The sequence below is a fragment of the Eubalaena glacialis genome, chromosome 5 (genome assembly GCF_028564815.1).
Source record: "Eubalaena glacialis isolate mEubGla1 chromosome 5, mEubGla1.1.hap2.+ XY, whole genome shotgun sequence".
Classification (NCBI taxonomy): domain Eukaryota; kingdom Metazoa; phylum Chordata; class Mammalia; order Artiodactyla; family Balaenidae; genus Eubalaena; species Eubalaena glacialis.
In genome coordinates, this window is record NC_083720.1 from 105,102,316 (window position 1) to 105,124,079 (window position 21,764).

Consider the following 21,764-nt stretch of genomic DNA (forward strand, 5'->3'; position numbering starts at 1 on the left):
CGGCGACTGCCGCAGGGCCCCCGGAGAGAAAGGGTGGGAGCCCTGCGCCTTAAGAGCCCGCCTTTCTCGACAAATAAAGGTCATAGCCGCAGTGTCTGCGGGCGGAGCTAACTTTGTAGGGATTCATGCTGTCGCGGGAACACCGACGGTGGAGCGCCACGTAGCAAGAAGATGACCCGAAGTTGCTCGGCAGTGGGCTGCAGCACGCGGGATACCGTGCTGAGCCGGGAGCGCGGCCTCTCCTTCCACCAGTGCGTGAGAGCAGCCTCCGCGCTAATTCCCAGCATGGCCAGGCGGGAGGCAGGGCAGGGTGGGCCAGGGCGGGTGGGGCGCCATGCCATCGGCGTGGCGTGGCGTGGCGTGGCGTGACGTGCGTAGCGTGACGTGCGTAGCGTGGGGGCGGGGGAGGGAATTGGGCAACTTTGAGAGCTAATGCTCTTCCTCGTCTTCCTGCTCAGTGTTTGCTTCCGAGGTGTTTGCTTTCTCCATTAGCTTTTAGCAGGGGTTACTCGAAAGGACTCTTGCTTCCTTTCGGGAGACCGGAAGGGAAGGCAGTTTAGAAGAACTGTTGAAGGCGTGCGCTTTCATTAGAGTGTGTGGCTTGCTCAGGAGCATGAGTACAGATCAGTTTGTTATGGAACTGAACTGGAGTCCTCTTTCCCACCGCGCAGGAAAGCCACTTTACTGACTCCAGGTTGTAGTGAAGGAAAGTCCAGTGGTGATTGCAGGGTGCCAAGCAAGGAGAATGGGCAGCCGGTGCTGAAAAGTCCTGAACTCCCTGATGGCTTTTAGGACTTTTAAAAGCAACATTTGGGGTGAGGGCTGCAGGGATTTGGGGTGAGGGCTGCAGGGTGCATGACATTATTCTGATTGAATGGGGGGTGAGGTAACAGTCTGGTGTTTAGAGAATGTGAATCATCGGCCTTATGGTTCCAGCCAGTCTGAGGTCTAAGTACGTGTGGTCAGCAGGTAGTCACCATCCTCCACCAGGGTGGGGGGTTAGTTTTTGCAGAACTACCCAAAGATATGCCATCAGATTGTTTTGTATATCCCTTGAGGAGGAACTAGGACTCACTGTTGTTCAGGCTATCTGGCTTAACTGCTTCCCCCCTACCCCCCACCCATTCCCTAACTTCCCTAATTAGTCATTGCTTGGGTCCGCTCTTTCGAACTCAGGGAAGGCCTAGGAGACTTAAGTTTTTTGTTTTTTGTTTATTTGGTTTTTTGACACGAAATGGGAGACACAGGGCTTTTGTACCCAGGAGGGCCCTGAAGGGACCTGCTCAGTTGCAGATTTTCACCAGTACTGTCATTACCAGTTGTTCAGTATCATTAGCCCAGCTCTGCAAGCCTGGTCCGACTCTGGCTATAACTGGTTATGCAAGGAAATTATATTTGGCACAAGAGTGGGGCTTATTTTCAGACTGATCTAATTTGAACCCACATTTGTGGTCCAGTCTAGTAAAGGTCATTGAGATCAATGAGAAGTGGAAAAGTGCGTAGAATAGATACTCACAAACAAAAAGAAATGTAGTGTTTTTTTAAAGTTGTAGCCTATTAAGGCAATATGAGGGGTAGAGAGTTAAACCCCTGACAAAGGACTTTTATGAAAAAATCAAAAAGAGCTGTGTGGGACAAGTGATATTTGAGTTGGACCTTGAACCTTACCTAGATTGGAGAGTGGGGCGGAAGGAAGATAGCATTTAAATAGGAACAACATGGAAAAATATAAAGGGATGTAAAGTGAAGATGTAATGTAGAAGAGTGGGAAAAGTAGCTTGGAGACAAATTATCTAAAATTAACATGTCAAGTTAAGGAGTTTCAACTATATATGGTAGGCCTTTTGTAGTATTGCTTAAGTAGGGCTGCTTCCTCCACCTAAGCTGTTACAATTGTATCCTTTCTTCTCTGGGATTTGTTTCCATCAATTAGTTCCTGTCCTCTTTTTATTGTAAATTGCTCTACTGGTTACTTGCCTAAAAACACTGAACATGTTCACATTACTTCCACTTTTAAACACAGACACACAGACTCTTGAACCTTTGTGCACCTCTACACTACCCTCCCCTTCCATTTATAACCAAGTTCCTCAAAACAGAAGGATACACCTATTTCCCTAAGTCCTGTTGCCTTTTCACCCTACTGTAGCCAGATGTCTGTCACCACTATAATGAAACAGCACTAACTGAGGGTCATTGGTAATCTTGCCAAATCTAAATAAGCGCTTGTAAATCTTTCTCTTGACCTCTTTTAACTTTCAGTCATATCGACCACTCCTTGAAACTGTCATCTCCCATAGCTGTACTGACACTCTCTCCCTCATTCTCTCCCTTTTCTTTAATTTCTTTCTCAACTTTTTGCTGCCCTGTTTTTCCTGTGCCTTTTTCCTAGTTTCTTTAAATAGGGAAGAACAGGCTTATTGCTTTTATTTGTTTTATATGTTGAGAACCACAGTAAGACCTGCTTACTTTAAAAAAAAAAAGTGATGCATTTATTACAGTAGTCTGCTATGATTCTTCCAGCCTGATTTCTTCCCCATTCATTCCATTTTCTAGATTTCTGGAAATGATTTTCCTAAAAATGCAAATTTTGTCATGCTGGTTCCCTGAAGGAAGGATTTTAATCCCTTGGGCTCTTCATTGCCTACAGGGTAGAGTCCAAGCTTCTCTGTGAATCCTTTCCTCATACACCTCTCTTCCAATCTGAAATATATGTCTATTATTTTATAATACATATGTGCGGAATTAAACACACGGAATCGTCTGTCTTCCTGACACCTAGGAAGTTGTAAGGAAGGCAGGAAAGAATAGAGACAGGAAAAGGAGTTAGAATACTATGGTGTTAGTCCTGGTGACAAGGTGATATTGGTCTGAAGTAAGGGCTCAGCAAAAAGGTAATCTGAGAAGGAGAGAATTAGTCAACTTGCTGTTGCCTGAAGCCTCCATCTTCAAGCTATGTGATCCTGGAGCTCTTTCCATAAAAAAACAAAATAAGGGCTTCCCTGGTGGCGCAGTGGTTGAGAATCTGCCTGCCAATGCAGGGGACACGGGTTCGAACCCTGGTCTGGGAAGATCCCACATGCCGCGGAGCAACTAAGCCCGTGAGCCACAATTACTGAGCCTGCGTGTCTGGAGCCTGTGCTCCGCAACAAGAGAGGCAGCGACAGTGAGAGGCCCGCGCACCGCGATGAAGAGTGGCCCCCGCTCGCCGCAACTGGAGAAAGCCCTCGCACAGAAATGAAGACCCAACACAGCCATAAATAAATAAATAAATAAATAAAATTAAAACAAAAACAAAAAACAAAATAAAACAAAAACAAAAAACCTGAATACATGCCTCTGATATATGGATAGTGATTTATAATAATTTATAAATTTATATATGAAGTGATATACTAATATATATTATGAAACACAAAAATTAGAAGATGGGGCAAAGAGTTATAAAAATGAATTCTAATAATTTCTTCAACTCTCAGTAGATGAGTGTAGACTTCTGTGGTGGCCATTGACCTGAAGGATGGATCCAAAGCTTATATAAGGCATACAAGACCTTTTGTGATCTGACCTCTACCTCCCATCTATAACTACTCCCAGCTACCTCTGTACTCTCCTTTCAAGCCTCCAAATTAACTTATTTTTCCAAGCTTTATCAGCCAGAAAGTTCCAAGTAATCATTTTATATCTCTGTGTCTTTTGCATCTGCTTGGAGTGGCCACTGTGCATGGCAAACTCCTATTGACACTTCAGCTCTAGCTCAGATATTATGTCCTCTGAAGCCTTTCCCAGCATCCCCAGCACCATCACCAGAGTCGTGAAAGAGGTTGTAAGGACATAAGCAAGGTGCTGTGGTTGAAAAGCCTGAATCAAAATGACTCACGGGTGTGGAAACTATTACTATGAGAATATTGGTGCTCTGTCAAACACATAAATGGCTAAATACAAAGTGGGACTGGCAAGTTAAAATTTAAAGTGACCCTTCCCTTTTTGTAGGTGTAAAGAGATTAAGAAATTCAATTTATTTCATAACCAAGGAATTATATGCATGATCATTTGGAAGAGTTTTTGCCTTAATTGTTGTAATGAATTCTATTTTTAAACTTTTATTTATATGTAGCGAACACCTATTACCCATCACTAGGAATAAGCAGATGTTAACATGTTTGCTTTTGTTCTGTTTAGAAGAGACTTAAGTTGTAGGTATAGTTGAAGCCTTGCCCCTCAATCATTTCTCTCCCTCCCTAGATGTAACCACAGTAGAATTGGTTTTGTTAGCCACTTTTCTGGAAAATATTTGATGTGCAGGAAACAAGAAGTAAATCTCTGCTAATAGTATAAAAAAGACATAGTCGACAGGAGGAAGAAAATGGATTCTGTATTACAGTGTAAGCCATTTCATGACTGTCTATATGAGATGGTGATTGGTTTGGGATTTTTCTTCTGCCAGAGGTGGCTTTAGACTAGGGAAACATGAATTCCAATTTTAATTGACTATTTACTGGTGGCTAAACTTGGCTGCTCCAGTCTTGGTTTCATCTTCTGTAAAAGGATAAAAACCTGTCTTGCAGAGTTTCTTAAGACCAAAACTAAGTCTTTAAAATATATATATATAGCAGAAGGTAAATGCTTTAAAAGTGGTATCAATTGTTAATACCAATTTAGTTTTGTCCAGAACTCAAATTAGTCAGTCATGCTGGTTAGACTGCAGTATTTACCAACCCTTTTCATGTCTTATTGCAGATTGGAAATATTTGTTTAATACTTTGGGGCACACCTACAAAGCAGTTTGGGACTAGCTTGATGTAACTACTTCAAGGGCTCCAGGTGGCCCAGGCCCACCCCATGGGCTAAGGGGATTGATAACTGTACTCAGCAGGCATGCCAGTTGGGAAGCTTTGCATCATAGAATCAGGCTGGTAATGTAGCTTGGTGGACTAGCCAACTTTTGATGGTCCCTTGCATGGTTAGAGACTACACCCAATCTAGAAATGTGGCCTCACAAACACGTGCCATCAGTTAAGGTAAGAGCCCAGTGAAAAGAGAAAGGTGTGCCTCATCTTTATTGGAAAAATAATTCCCTGTACATTCTCTCTTGATCAACTAGCATCATCTTCCTGGAACAATAAAATAAAAAGTCTCGAAAGTGGAATTAGTTGTTCCTAAGAAAGAACAAACCTTGGATAGTGCTTTACCATTTACAAAGTGCTTTTGAACGCGTCTGTATCCTCAGGTACTCTTACTATAGCCCTGGAGGAGGCTGAGAGACTGGAGGAGGCTGAGAGATTGAGAGATGTATCTAATACCACATGGCTGGTAAAAGGGAATTGAGACTTAGAGGTTTTCCAATTCAGTGTTCTTTCTCAGGGTGATTGAGAGAGTATCTCAGAATTAAGTTTTATCATACTGTCATATCATTTCCCTAACAAGTGACTAAGGAAATTAAAAATTTCACCAGTTTCAGTTCTAACAACTATGTGTTTTAAAGCCTGAGTTAAAATATATAAAAGTCATAGAGCTACCTATAGATCTATCTCCAAAATAAATCAAAGAAGAGGGTGCAGGGAATTCCTGGTGGTCCAGTGGTTAGGAGTCCGTGCTTTCACTGCTGAGGGCCCGGGTTCAGTCGCCGGTTGGGGAACTAACATCCCACAAGCCGCGCAGCATGGCCAAAAAAAAAAAGGAAGGAGAAGAGGGGACAGAAAAAGTAGTTCTCTGATTTTCATTATATTACTTTCACAAGTTTTTTTCCTCACCCATTGCTGAATATAATCATTTGGCTGGGATTGACAAGTAGAGAAATACAAGATAATTTTTATGTTCAAGGCTAGGAAAAGTGGTCCTTTCGAAACAAAATAGGAAAATTGAGTATAGGAAATGTTTCCTACTGCTTAGTAACAAATTTCCTCAAAATTCAGTGGAAGCATCTATTTTCTTACATAATTTCTGAGGGTCAGGAATTGAGGAGTGGATAAGCTGGGTGTTACGGGGTAGCTCATAAGATTGCAGTCAAAATGTTAGCCAAGACTGCAGTCATTTGAAGCCTTGACGGAGGCTGAAGGATCTACTTTCAGAAAGGCTCCCTCACATGGCCTTTGGCTGGAGAACTCAAGTTTCTTGCCAAGTGGACTCTCCATAGGGCTCCTTATGACATGGAAGGTAACTTCCCCCAGAGAAAAACCATTCAACAGAGAGAGCAAGGACAGATCCTCAGTGCTTTTTATGATCTTGTTTAATGCCCACTATCACGTCTGCTTTTTTATATTGCTTAGAAGCAAATTACTAACCCCAGCCCACACTCAAGGGGAGGGGAATTAGGCTCCACCCCTTGAAAGGAGGAGTACTGAAGAATTTGTGGACATAGTTTAAAATTGACACAGGGCTTCCCTGGTGGCGCAGTGGTTAAGAATCCACCTGCCAGTGCAGGGGACACGGGTTCCATCCCTGGGCCGGGAAGATCCCACATGCCACGGAACAACTAAGCCCGTGCGCCACAACTTCTGAGCCTGCGCTCCAGAGCCTGTGAGCCACAACTACTGAAGCCTGAGTGCCTAGAGCCCGTGCTCCGCAACAAGAGAAGCCGCTGCAATGAGAGGCCCACACACCGCCACGAAGAGTAGCCCCCGCTCACCGCAACTAGAGAAAGCCCGCGCGCAGCAACAAAGACCCCGTGCAGCCAAAAATAAATTAATTTTAAAAAATTGACACAGGAAAGGAAAGACACATAATAAATTTGAGCAGATTCTGTTAAGTGTAGGCTGTGAAGATAGAATGTGCAGGGTGTTTAATAGAATTGTCCACATACAAATTGAAACAGATGAGATCACATAGATATTGAGCTTTTGGATTTAAATTTATTTTATTTCAGTAAATTTAAAAAAGCACGCGGGCTTTCTTTAGTTGTGGCGAGTGGGGGCTACTTTTCGTTGCGGTGTGCGGGCTTCTCATTGCGGCGGCTTCTCGTTGTGAGCTCGGGATCTAGGCGTGCGCGGGCTCAGTAGTTGTGGCTCACAGGCTTAGTTGCTCCAGGGCATGTGGGATCTTCCTGGACCAGGGCTTGAAACTGTGTATCCTGCATTGGCAGGCAGATTCTTAACCACTGCGCCACCAGGGAAGCCCGAGCTTTTGTATTTAAAAAGTAAAAGAACTTTGAAATCAGATCAAGTGAATTAAACTTTAATTAACTGGACTTAACGTTTATGTAAAGCAGTTAAATAATAAATCGGTTTATATAATAAATACTACTGTAGTATTACTATATTTTCATGTTAATGGAATTTTAATATGATTGCTGTAGATTTCCAACTGATACCATTCAGCGCTCAAAATGGATCAGGGCTGTTAATCGTATGGACCCCAGAAGCAAAAAGATTTGGATTCCAGGACCAGGTGCTATGCTATGTTCCAAACACTTTCAAGAAAGTGACTTTGAGTCATATGGCATAAGAAGAAAGCTGAAAAAAGGAGCTGTGCCTTCTGTTTCTCTATACAAGGTATTTAAATCTAGGTGTAAACAAAATTAAATTTTACAGAGCCTTTAAAAATCAAGACAGCTCACATTATAGCTAGATTTTACAGAGATAAACACAAAACCAAAAACCTAGGTCTTAAAATAAATCCTATAATACACTTTAAATGCCTAGAAAATTAGTTTTTGGTTTTTTTTAAAATATATATGTAATATTAGTAATTGTGCTTTGGAGCTTTTTAAAAAATAAAGTGTATATGGGACTTCCCTGGTGGTCCAGTTGTTAGGACTCTGTGCTTCCAATGCAGTGGGCATGGGTTCCATCCCTGGTTGGATAACTAAGATTCTGCATGCCATGTGGTGCAGCCAAAAAAATAAATAAATGAAATGTATAAATGCAAACCATATGTCTAGATATACATAAAGGTTACTAAACTGATCACAAAAATCAACTAGTAGATATAAACAGCTTTAGAATGCAGGCTTTTGTGTAAGTATGAGACAGTTTTCACAATACTTTGAAATTATCTACCCCCTCCTTTTTTTTGGCTCTCCCCAAAAATGTTATTGATCTTGACCAAAAACATACCTAATTATTAGCATTGATGTAGAAAGAGGTATACGGAAAATAGAAGACTTTCTATAAGTCAGTCATCAGTATTGGTGTTACAGTCTTAATGTTTCTTTTGATTGCTTTTATTTTATCCCAGTCACCAGTATTGGTGTTACATTCTTATGTTTCTTTTGATTATTTTTATTTTATCCTTTTACCCCTTAGCCACATGCTCATATATGACTCAATCACTGTCTGCAGTCTGCAAATAGTCATCCAACTGTTCTATCCTTACTCTACCCTCACCTTCCTCTTATTCATTGGAGTCTCCTTCTTTTGGTATTGTTTTATCTTATTCCCTCTTTCAGAAGAATATGGTTGGTGTCAAATCCAAACTCATAAGTTTGAAGGGCTTTCTATTAATTGATTTGTGCATCTCTAACTGCCCTGAATTCTCTTTTTGAACCACATGTACTTACCCACTGTATATATGATAAATTGACTTGCTTTTATGCTTTCATTTAAAATCAATAATAGTTACAATTTATTGGGACCTACAGTGGTCCAGGCATTGCACTAGGCAATTTACATAAATTATCTTACTGTATCCTCAAAACAACTCTGTATTATTATCCACATTTTATAAGTGAGAAGATAAAGGATTATAGACGTTAAGTCACAGCTAACAAGTGAGGGGAGCCAGGAGTCTTAATTCCAAAGCCCATGCTCTGTCCTGTGCCTTCCTGTTTGTGCAAATAACTTCCCTGTCCCCTCCATTAAACCATGTTATTACTCCTTCAAAGAACAACTCAAAACTCCTGTGAAACCTTCCCAAATAACCACCACCTTTCTCTAGTTACTTTAATCATTTCAGAAACTTTCAGCATCATGTTACTACTTCTGTATAGAAGCCAAAACAAAAACAAAAACAAAAAAAAGCAAAACTTGTATACATTGTCCCAGAGACCATATATTTTAAAAAGTCAGAGATTATGACCTTTTCCTTCATAACTAACACTCCACAGCAACCAGGTGAGTGCTTTGTATTCAGTGGTATTTTTATAGATAATCATTGTGTGATAATTTCTAAAATAAACTTCACTTTCTATTTGTGTCATAGGTTCTCCAAGGTGTACACCTTAAAGGTAAAGCAAGACAGAAGATCCTAAAACAGCCACTTCCTGAGAATTCTCAAGAGGTTGCCACTGAGGACCATAACTACAGTTTAAAGAGACCTCTCACAATAGGAGCAGAGAAGCTGGCTGAGGTGCAACAGATGCTACAGGTGTCCAAAAAAAGACTTGCTTCTGCAAAAAACTACAGGATGATCAAGAAGAGAAAGGGCTTACGATTAATTGATGCACTTGTAGAAGAGAAGCTACTTTCAGAGGAAACAGAGTGTCTGCTACGAGCACAATTTTCCGGTATCTTCCCTAATGACCTGTAATATTTACAATGTAGCTCTTAATTTTTCTGAAATATCATTACATATTTATTTTGTATTGCCAATGGAAATATGCTTTTAGTTGAGAAGTGAAAAGTCTCTAGCATAAGCAAGAAGAATGAAAAATAATCACCAAAATCCTTTTATGATTTTACAATATTAAAAGTAATATGTTTATTATAGGAGAAGCAAAGAAATGTATAAATAATAAAAATAACACGGGCTTCCCAGGTGCCACAGTGGTTAAGAATCCACCTGCCAATGCAGGGGACAGGGGTTCGAAACCTGGTCCGGGAAGATCCCACATGCTGCGGAGCAACTAAGCCCGTGTGCCTCAAGTAACTACTGAGCCTGCACTCTAGAGCCCGCATGCCACAACTACTGAAGCCTGCACACCTATAGCCAGTGCTCCACAACAAGAGAAGCCACCGCAATGAGAAGCCCGAGCATCACAAAGAAGAGTAACCCCAGCACACCGCAACCAGAGAAAGCCTGCGCGCAGCAATGAGGACCCAACTCAGCCAAAAATAAATAAATAAAATAAATAAATTTATAAAAAAAAAAAATAACACGTAATCCTACTACCCAGAAATGAGATCATATGGTTTATACCATATATTGTACTTTTCACTTTTTAAACAAAATTTTTTAAAATTTATTTATTTATTATTTATTAATTTTGGCTGCTTCGGGTCTTAGTTGCGGCACATGGGCTCTTCGTTGTGGCACTCAGACTTCTCTAGTTGTGGCATGCGGGCTCTCTAATTGTGGTGCGTGGGCTTAGTTGCCCTGTGGCATGTGGGATCTTAGTTCCCCAACCAGGGATCAAACCGGCATCCCCTGCATTGAAGGATGGATTCTTAACCACTGGACCACCAGGGAAGTCCCTACTTTTCACTTTTTATAATCACACACTTGTCACTGCAAATTCTTTGTAAACAATTTTAACTGCTAGATAATTTATCACTAAAGTCTTTTTGCAGTGAGTTGAACTAGATAATTTGCAAAATCCCTTTGAGTTTGAAAATTGTGTTAAGTCTCCAAATTTTTTTCTAAAATACTCTATAGAGTATATATATGTTCATTGAAAGACTACCAAGTCTTCTTCGTGAACCAGGATATTTGAAGAGGGGCAAAGTAAGAATTGCCAACTTACTCTTTGATGAAAGCAGCAGAGATTTTGGATTTGCATTCTGGTAGAAGAAGCATGTCCTTTTCTAGAAAAGAGTAGGTATCTCCAATGGAAGAGAGTATTTTGTGTTTTTCCAAGAGAAGAATATAGGTTATAAATAGGGGTCTGCACCAGGAACAGAGGATTTTTTTTTTTTCTCTCAATGGTAGGGAAGATTGTTCATTCTGTATAGTTCCCTATCCCCCAAAATATTTCTTGTGTCTAATTTTCACTCTCAGATAAATGATAACCAGGCAACAAACTAAAACTAATACATGTCCTCATAATCCAGAGACTTAATTTATCCATTTATTTCATTTTCTTCCCTGTTCCTCTAAAAATCTCCACTCAGGCTGCCAGTGAATAGTAAAACATAACGACTCAAGTTGACACATTTTTCGTCCCTCTTTCTAGTGAAATGATCCAAGATGAACAGGATAAATTGGTTAACAGTCTCTAAGATTGGATAGTAACCTCTGAACAAACTCAGTTAAAATGTAACTGTATTTGAATTTTGGTGCCTATCATATTTTATATCCAAATGCTATGATCTATGCCTGAAAATGTTACTGTACACATTTTTCATCACAAAGAATAAATTTATTTTAACAGATTTTAAGTGGGAGTTGTATAACTGGAGAGAAACAGCTGAGTACTCCACAGAAATGAAGCAATTTGCGTGTACACTCTACTTGTGCAGTAGCAAAGTCTATGATTATGTAAGAAAGATTCTTAAACTGCCTCATTCTTCTATCCTCAGAACGTAAGTGAATTACTTATTAGATATTAAATAAAATAAACATTTTGTTCTTTCACTGCAGTTTATACATTAATGCTATTAGTATTCATACTCTCCTTTTGTCCACTTTCTCTTTTTAAAAACTTCTAGGTGGTATTTACATATTATCACAGTCGATATTTCACCCACAGAATGAAGACATATAGGCTGACAAATTTTTTTGCATCTTTCAGATGGTAGAGACACTCTGGGTGGTAAAATCTAAATCTTGAAATATTGGAATTTCTCAGACACTTCAGTAGTTTTAATATGTGTCTAATCTAGAAAATCGAGAACAATTGATTGGTATCCAGATTGATACCATTGGTGTGAGGCAAAGATCAAAAATCTGAATTTTTCGTAAGCACTGTAGTTGGTGCCAATGCAGGCTGTCCAGAGACCAGATTATGAAAAATAATTTTTTAGAATTTGTGGTCAAAATACATAGCTATATTTATATTCTCTTAGTGGGAAGCAGATACCACAGTGACTTTATAGTAATGCCTTATAAACTTAATACTCAATTTTTACTGTTTTTTTCATCACAGGTTTTACAGATTCTTTTATTTTTATTTATTTACTTATTTGACTTAAATGACAGAAATGTATTGCCTCACAGTTCTGGAAGTTAGAAGTCCAAAATCAAGGTGCTGGCAGGGTTATTTCCTTCTGAGGGCTGTGAAGTAAGGGTCTGTTCCATGCCTCTCTCCTTGGCTTGTAGATGGTGGTCTTCTCCCTGTGTTTCTTCACATCGTCTTCCATTATCCATGTATGTTTCTGTGTCCAAATTTCCTCTTTTTATGAGGACACAAGTCATGTTGGATTAGGGTGTGCCCTAATGACCTCATTTTAACTAGATTACCTCTGTAAAGACCCTATCTCCAAATAAGATCACAATCTGAGGTACTGGAGATTAGGACTATGATATATCTTTTTTTTTTTTTTTTTTTTTTTTATTTAATTTATTTATTTATTGGCTGCGTTGGATCTTCGTTGCTGCGCTTGGGCTTTCTCCAGTTGCGGTGAGCCGGGGCTACTCTTCGTTGCGGTGCACGGGCTTCTCATTGTCATGGCATCTCTTGTTGCGGAGCACGGACTCTAGGGCGCAGGCTCAGTAGTTGTGGCTCACGGGCTTAGTTGCTCCGCGGCATGTGGGATCTTCCCAGACCAGGGATCAAACCTGTGTCCCTTGCATTGGCAGGTGGATTCTTAACCACTGTGCCACCAGGGAAGCCCTGATACATCTTTTTTGAGGGACACAGGTCAACCCATACCAGTCACTTTCCTGCTGCGCAAGCCTCCCGTTACCCGTAGACTTCTTCCTGTGGCTCACTGAGCTTCTGTGATGTGATGTGGCTCCTGCTGAACTCTGCGGCTCATCTCCTACCTCTCTCCCTGCCCTCTTAGATTCCATGTTCCTATTGTAAGGCATTTCTTGCTGCTTCCTTACCTTGGAGACTTACAGGTCCATCTGCCTGAAATGCCTATTCTCCCTGTTAGTCCAGGAGATGGGTCCTCACCCTTCAGGCTCAGATTAGATATCACATCCTTTCTGAAGCCCGGCCTGCCATTCTTCCGATTCTGGACTAGGTACCCTCTTGCGCACACAGTGTGGAACTGAATCTTAGTACTTAACACTGTCTTCCCCACTAGACTGTGAGCTGCCCAAGTATGAGGTCTGTGTCTGGTTCTTTGTTACACCTCCTGCCCTGGAGGGGTGCCTGGAACACAATGGTCTCTTGATACATATTTGTGGAATGAAAGAATGCCTGGATGGTTGTTGAGGATTTTGAACAGATGTAAGGAAGAACTGCAGTGGACCTCAAATCGCTGTCTAAAGAGCAGCACTTCATTTAATCCACTGCTGTTGGGGCAGAGGCCGCCCAGGAACGGCCGGAGTCTTCTCTCCCGGAAGGTGCTTCTTGGTTTCTTATCGCTTCAACTTTAAAACAGACTCACAGGGGCTCTGAGCTGGAGAAACTCCTAGAGATCATGTAGTCCAACCCCCTCATCTTAAAGAAGGGGGAAACTGAGGTTAGGTGGGAGGAAAGACCTTGATTATTATGAGGGTTTTTTTTTCCCACTTGGGGGGAAACTTCTCTTCTATTTATTTATTTATTTATGTATGTATGTATGTATGTATGTATGTATATGTATGTATGTATGGCTGTGTTGGGTCTTAGTTTCTGTGCGAGGGCTTTCTCCAGTTGAGGCAAGCGGGGGCCACTCTTCATCGCGGTGCGCGGGCCTCTCACTATCGCGGCCTCTCTTGTTGCGGAGCACAGGCTCCAGACGCGCAGGCTCAATATGGCTCACGGGCCCAGTTGTTCCGCGGCATGTGGGATCTTCCCAGACCAGGGCTCGAACCCGTGTCCCCAGCATTGGCAGGCAGATTCTCAACCACTGCGCCACCAGGGAAGCCCTCTTCTTTTAAACTGAGATGTAATTGACACATAACATTATGTTAGTTTCAGGTATGTAATGTAATTATGTGTTTGATATTTGCATTTGATATTTGTATATATTGCAAAATGACCACCAAGATAAGTCTAGTTAATGTCCATCACACACATAGTTACAAATTTTTTGTGTCTGTGATGAGAACTTTTAAGATCTACTCTCCTAGCAACTTTCAGATATAGGTACAGTATTATCAACTATAGTCACCATGATGTACATCACATCCCCTTTAAAAAAAAATGAGTGAGAATTTTCCTCCACACATACTATTAACATAAGACTACTACTAACAAATTTAGAAATGAGAGAAAAAGGAAAATTCATTAATTGTTCCTCTAGGTTATATTTAAACAATTACTATTAACATAGGGAATTTTCTTCCAGTCTTTTTTCTGTGCTTAGATTTAGTAGTTTTTTACATAGTTATGATCTTGAATAGCCGCAGAATATCAGGCAGTCGTACCCTACTTCAGTTTGGCATTCTCCAACTATTGGACATTTATATTGTTTTTATTTTTTGGTTGTAACTGCTATTTTGTATATTGAGGTGAACATTTGTGTATAGGCTGATTCACTCTCTTCCATATGTGATTTTACCATTTAGGCCAGATATTACACTTATTTATAAATGTCTACTTTCTGGTAAGCAGGAGACATTTCTATAGACACTATGTTGCTATCACTTCCACACGTTTTTTAGTCAAGTCCTCTCCTTTGCACTGGTTTTAAAGCATTAGTTACTGATTTTACACTATGGTTTATGTGAGACATTCCATACAACTTCTCATCTCCCGCCCCCCTCCCGCCCCCCATGGTTTTCTTCATTTCTATAGTTCTGCATCAACTCCTGAATTAAGTCTTCTCTGGTAATTCCAGCTCACACTGATCTTTTTTCTCTTCATGTCATTTTTCATTTTGTAACCTTTACTGTGTCATTATTTTGATTTACAATTTTAGTACTCAAAGGGTTGCTTATTTCTTTGGATGCTTTGTCTGAAACTAAGTTACCTTGTTTAATGTGATAGTAATACATGCTTAGTATAAAACATTGAAACAATATGTAAGTATATAAATACCAGAAAGTGAAAAATATTTATAATACTTCCATTCCCCTAATCCCACAAAATAACCACTGTTAGCAGTTCGGTATGTATTCTCCCAGACTTTAAAAAAAAAACTATCCATCACCCAAATTTTGTTTTAATGGCCATCTATTATTCCAATATATTAGAAATACCTAGATTTTATACTGAGAAATCTGAATGGTCAAAAATTTTTATTTGATTACATTTCCCTTCATTTCCCCCATTTATATTTATTTTCAACACATCTGTGCTTAAGTATTAGATCGCTAATCATATTGAATATTCATTTATTCAGTAAACATTTATTGATCAGGAGCAGCCAGTGAGATAGGAGGAAAACCAGGAGATTGTGATGGCCTAGAAGCCAAGTGTAGAAAGTATTTCAAGGAGATAGTATTGCACTGTGTCAAATGCTGCTGGAGATCAAGTAAGATGAGAACAGTCAATTGACCATTGGATTTTGCAAGATGGAGATGTCAGTGATGACCTTGATAAAAGCAGTTGCAGTGCAGTGATGGAGAGATAAGCTTGGCTGAAGTGGAATCAAGAGATACTGGAAGGCAAAGAAGCAGAGACAGTGATTATGGACTCTCTCAGGGAGTTTTGCTATGAAAGAAGAAGAGAAATGTGTCCATAAGTGGAAGGAACATAAATGGAGGGGAGGATATTTGATGAGATAGCAGATGCTGCACCTTGTTTGCCTGCTCATGGGAGTGATCTAGTGCAGATAAGAAAATCAGTGATGCACAACAGAAAGGATAACTGCAGGAGGGCAACATCCAACACTGCTGTGGAGGGAGGTCTGGCCTTAATTGGGAGCAGGGACAAATCATGCATCAAAACAGGAAAAAGAGAGAGATACAGATGCAACAGGTTAACAGATTTGGTGGTAAGAAAATGAGTTTTTATCAAATTGCTTCTATTTTCTCAGTGACAAAGTTAATAGCTAAGAGTTGGGGAAGGAAGCATTAGAAGTTTGGGAGAAAGGAGAAAATATGAATAGTTGTTTTTTCCATCCATGATCATGGAGAAACAGTTGTATGGATGACAGACCAAGCCAGACTTACATTTTAAAAAACCCTTGATTCAGTTAGATAGGTACCTCACTCACTCATTTCTAACCACTATTTCTTCAGTTCTTAGCAACTATCAGTCACCTCTCTAATTTTCTCTGTACTGATGTTGGATCCTTTTTCAATTCTCCCTTGAATTCTTTATGTCCAGAACCTTCCCACAGCTGTGCTTCTTATAATTCCAGAGCTTTGGGTCTTTAAGGTAGTTTGTTTTCACAACTCCTTTGAAGTAATGTCATAGCACCCTCAGCTTTCCTAATTATAATAGTGATACATTTAGTATGATCTTAGTAGATCTTTTCTGTTTCTAATTTAATTTTCTATTTTGGTATTCATTGCAGTTTAGTAAATTAGCTCCCTGTATAGGTGAGTTGATGTGAGAGCTTCAGAAATAACCAAGACAGTGGGAGGAGCTAATAGTCTTAAAGAAGAACGCCCAGCTCAGCATTATGGCTCTTTAGCACAATATTTTTCCTAAGCAGAGCTTTAAGCTACCCAAGTGACTCCCTATAATTATTCCATAACTAAGCTAATGTTTAATTTAAAATATGTTGATGAGTATGTCAATTGTAATTGGTATAAACTTTCTGAAGGACAATTTGGGAATGTGAATTATATTTAAATTGACTCACTCAATTATGTGCACCTGCAGCCCAAAACTTCTTTAAAAGTTGAGTTCATTTATTCTAGTACATGCATAAGTAAATTTACCTCTGCATCTTACTCCTAGGAATTGCATAAATGACATAGATATGTATAAGTGTATGTGTGCCCACAAACACACATCGTGGTGCTCTTTGTATTGTTTAAAAAATAGAAACAACCTAAGTGTCCTTCAATACAGGTTGGTTCAATTATTTATGCTTTAGTTTTACTGTGTGTACACTTAAAATATTGCTGTAGGTCAGTAGTTAAGAACATGCAAAAGCATGTCTATAACATTACTATAGTAAAGAAAAATAGGTTCAGTATAATTTTTGAAAATTATATCTAGTTACGTATACATAAAGAGATCTGGAAGAATGTCCCTGAAATATTAAGTGATTTTTAAAAAATATCTATTTATTTATTTATTTTTATTGGAGTGTAGTTGATTTACAATGCTATATTGTTTCAGGTGTACAGGAAGGTGATTTATGTATACATATATATATTCTTTTTGGGATTCTTTTCCATTATCAGTTATTACAAGATATTGAATATAGTTCCTTGTGCTATACAATAGGCCCTTGTTGTTTCTCTATTTTATATATAGTGGTGTGTATCTGCTAATCCCAAATTCCTAATTTATCCCTCTAGGCCCTCCCCCGCCCCGTGCCACCCCTTTGGTAATGCGTTTGTTTTCTATGTCTGTGAGTCTATTTTTGTTTTGTAAATAAGTTATGTATTAACAGTGATTTTTACTTTTTTGCACTTGGGTGTGTCATTTTATACAATCAGAAAAAGTTTTTTTTCATTTTGAGTGGGGGAAAAAAGTTGGTTTGAGAGAGAAATCAGTCACTTCCCTACAACACTAAAAACTTGGTTTGAGTATTTCTACTCTCAGTTTTAAAAACTTAAAAAAAAAAATCAACAAGTCCACATATTTTTCTGCCTGAGAAACATCATTCTAGTAGTTGTGACATTAAGATACCATTTAAATTTTCATTTAAAAAGCAAGCTCACCAGAACATAAGCTTTTTTTAACCTATTTAAACTAGAACTTTTTTACCTAGAAGCATTAAACAGTTTCATTAGATACTTACTGCACATGTAACACATTTAGCATCTTTAGTGTTCATTTGAGAATCTTACTGCAAAAGAATAAATTTTAAACAACTGATTAAAATTTGGTGACACACTTGAAAAGGCTTTTCAACATACTAGTGGGCTGTAGCACCCTGGTGGAGAGCCACTATTCTGTTTTCTCATTGTCTTATTATTTTGCCCTATTTTTAAATATATAGATCTTTTTTTTTTTTTAAAGGAATTCCTTTATTTTTATTACTTATTTATTTTTAGCTGCGTTGGGTCTTCGTTTCTGTGCAAGGGCTTTCTCTAGTTGCGGCAAGCGGGGGCCACTCTTCATCGCGGTGCACGGGCCTCTCTCTATCGCGGCCTCTGTTGTTGCGGAGCACAGGCTCCAGACGCGCAGAGCTCAGTAGTTGTGGCTCACGGACCTAGTTGCTCCGCGGCATGTGGGATCCTCCCAGACCAGGGCTCGAACCCGTGTCCCCTGCATTGGCAAGCTGACGCTCAACCACTGCGCCACCAGGGAAGCCCCTATTTTTAAATATAAACAACTGATTAATACTTTTGTCTCCTAAATAGTCAGAGTATGTCTTTTGCGTTCTGTAACTGTGTTTTTCAAATCTGTTAGTGCATCTTGAAATCAAGTTAGTGGGTCATAAGTCGCATTAAATTTTGTATATACATTTATATACACACGTATATTTGTACCTGGCATATAGTAAGGGTAAATTCTGTTCATGAAACTTCTTGGTTGCAGCAAAATATTTGGAAAGCCCTGTCCTGAAATACTTCTGGAAGTACATTAAAATTTCAATTAAATAGAGATGGCTGTCCAGGAAGAAACCTTGGCAGCCTGGAATATAGCCCCCAAATCAGAAATTCAACCTAAAAAAAAAAAGTCATTTGAGTTATAAAAGTAAACTTCAGTGAAGATGAACACTTCAGTCTACCTCAGAATCCATTTAGTCTTATTTTAGACAGTTATTAAACTTGGCTACTTCCTTTCCTGATCTATAACAAATTAGAAAGTGTAAATTAGAACTGAGTGAAAAGAATTCTGTTAGTGACAGACGCTAACAGAAATAGGAAAGAATAATCAGCAGTTTGGGAAGGTCAAAGAAATACTATGAAAGAACTCCTAAGATAAAGATAATAGTGTAGGTACTTTGGATAGGAGCAGACAGATGCAGACACTCTATTGCCCCAAAGGGCATAATTCGAAGAGGAGTGAGAAAAAGCACCGAACAAGGGCCTCAGGAAAGCTGGTTTTCACATTTGTGCATTACTAGCAGCACAATGTGGGAGAGAGGGAGAGCCCTCTTCCTCCCAGTTTCCTAATCTATAAAATGGGGTAGATGTACTAGCTGTTCTCAGTTTCCTTCCCCCTCAACAGTTTTCTCATCTCAGTGAATGTACAGGTAAGACTGGTTTATGATCTAAATTACAAACACATCAATGAGAACAAACTGGGTAATTGATTTTTATTAAGAAGTGAGTAAGAAGTTAAAAATTTTGTGGTACGTTTGCATCTTCAATTGCTATTCTGTGTTTCTAAGTTTCTCTGTTATCTTACTATTTTATCATAACTATGAATATATGCTTGAAATGTTGGTAGAATTTGGCTACTATACTTGGCTTTATTTCAACAGGGATTTGAGGCTACTTTAGTAGAAAATGCCATTTAAGGCATTTTCCCTTTTTTAATTTCTTCATTTGTGTTTTATGTTTTTCATTTTTTACATTTTCTAGATGGCTGTCCAAATGCAAACCCGGTCCAGGTTTCAGCAGCAACGTTTTTTCTTTCCTTCAACGAAAAGTAGAGAATGGAGACCAGCTATATCAGTATTGTTCACTGATAATAAAAGGTATATCTCTCAAGCAACAACTTCAGTGGGACCCCAGCAGTCAGCATTTGCTAGGGTTTATGGACTTTGGTCTTGGCAAACTTGATGCTGATGAAACGCCACTTGCCTCAGAAACCGTTTTGCTCATGGCAGTGGGTATTTCTGGTCACTGGAGGACACCTCTTGGTTATTTTTTTGTAAACAGGGCGTCTGGGTATTTGCAAGCCCAGCTGCTTCGTCTGACGATTGGCAAACTGAGTGACATAGGGATCACAGTTCTAGCTGTCACGTCTGATGCTACAGCTCACAGTGTTCAGATGGCAAAAGCACTGGGTATACATCTTGACGGAGACAACGTGAAGTGTACATTTCAGCATCCTTCATCGTCTACTCAACAGATTGCATACTTCTTTGATTCTTGCCACTTGCTTAGATTAATCAGAAATGCATTTCAGAATTTTCAGAGCATTCGGTTCATTAATGGCACAGCACACTGGCAGCACGTTGTGGAGTTAGCAGCACTAGAGGAACAGGAATTGTCAAATATGGAGAGAATCCCAAGAAAACTTGGAAATTTGAAGAACCACATGCTGAAAATGAATTGTGCCGCCCAACTCTTCAGTGAGAGCGTGGCCAGCGCGTTAGAATGTTTGCTGTCACTAGGCCTGCCTCCTTTTCAAAACTGTATCGGTACCATCCAGTTCTTACGCTTAATTAACAATCTGTTTGACATTTTTAATAGTAGGAACTATTATGGAAAGGGACTGAAAGGACCTCTCTTACCCGAAACTTTTAATAAAATCAACCATGTGTTAATTGAAGCCAAGACTATTTTTGTTACGTTATCTGACACTAGCAATAATCAAATAATTAAAGGTAAGCGAAAACTGGGATTCCTGGGATTTTTGCTTAATGCTGAGAGCTTAAAATGGCTCTACCAAAATTATGTTTCCCCCAAAGTCATGCCTTTTCCATATCTTCTGACTTACAAATTCAGTCAAGATCATCTGGAATTATTTCTAAAGATGCTTAGACAGGTATTGGTAACCAGTTCTAACCCTACCTGCATGGCATTCCAGAAAGCTTACCATAATTTGGAGACCAGATACAGATTACAAGATGAGGTTTTTCTAAGTGAAGTAAGCATCCTTGACATTTCAGTTGCTCGAAGGACGGACTTGGCCCTTTGGGCAGTTCAGCATCAGTACGGTATCAGCGTCATAAAGACTCTTTTTCGCAAAGAGGATATTTGCCGAGACTGGTCTGACTGTTCGCTAAGTGAGGCATTACTAGACCTGTCAGATCATAGGCAAAATCTTACCTGTTGTGCTGGTTATATTGCAAATAAATTATCAGCTTTTTTAACATGTGAGGACTGCATCAGTGCACTATATGCATCAGATCTCAAATCCTCTAAAATTGGATCCCTGTTATGTGTTAAAAAGGAAAATGACTTGCATTTCCCTTCAGAAAGTTTGTGCCGAGTCATAGATATTTGTGAGCGAGTTGTAAGAACCCATTCAAGAATGGCAGTTTATGAACTACTACTTCCTAAACAGAGGGAATTTTATCTTCAGCAAAAAATATTACATGAGCTTTCCGGGCATATTTATCTTTTTGTAGATTTAGATAAGCATCTCTTTGATGGAGAAGTGTGTGCCATCAATCACTTTGTAAAGTTACTAAAGGACATAATAATCTGTTTCTTAAAGATCAGAGCTAAAGGTGTAACTCAGTACCCTCTAAAACACCATTCAGAAAGAACTGAAATGAAAACTTTGTCAAGGAAACATTGGTCATCTTTACAGAATTACAAATGTTCAAGTTTTGCTAATACCAGTAAATACAGGCATTTGCTAAGGAATGATGGCTATCTGTTCAAATGAAGGACGTAAAATATATTAAAATTTTTATTAAAAATAATTGGTCAACATTTACTTTAAAATTCAACTTACTATATTTTACAAATTGACCATTCTGCAGAGTGGACAAGTTTGTGGTTCTGACTTAGGAATTTCTATCATGCATATTATCACATCTGCTCGGACTTTGGTGGGGCTTGCAGGCATTTCAGAGTTACCCAAAATGTAGAAAGCAGTAAGTCAGTCAGTAGGAACAGACTAGCCAACAGGTGCTGTCTTCGAATTTACTGTTATACGA

General features: G+C 39.3%; 1 protein-coding gene across 1 annotated transcript; it reads left to right on the top strand.

The window, feature by feature from the left end:
• Positions 1-77: 77 nt before the first annotated feature.
• On the top strand, positions 78-21,490 carry THAP9 (THAP domain containing 9). The gene is made up of 5 exons (XM_061191533.1): positions 78-251; positions 7,295-7,490; positions 9,139-9,442; positions 11,246-11,396; positions 19,510-21,490. Exons 1-5 carry the CDS (start codon positions 172-174, stop codon positions 21,488-21,490), a joined length of 2,712 nt encoding a protein of 903 aa, XP_061047516.1. The 5' UTR covers positions 78-171.
• Positions 21,491-21,764: the final 274 nt, after the last annotated feature.

What these genes read in the sequence shown, in the direction of transcription:
- THAP9 (XM_061191533.1), top strand. Translation starts at nt 172, where the DNA reads ATGACCCGAAGTTGCTCGGCAGTGGGCTGCAGCACGCGGGATACCGTG. An exon ending in CTTCTGTTTCTCTATACAAG is followed by an intron (nt 7,491 to 9,138) that starts GTATTTAAATCT and finishes TTTGTGTCATAG; the next exon opens with GTTCTCCAAGGTGTACACCT. An exon ending in GCTACGAGCACAATTTTCCG is followed by an intron (nt 9,443 to 11,245) that starts GTATCTTCCCTA and finishes TTATTTTAACAG; the next exon opens with ATTTTAAGTGGGAGTTGTAT.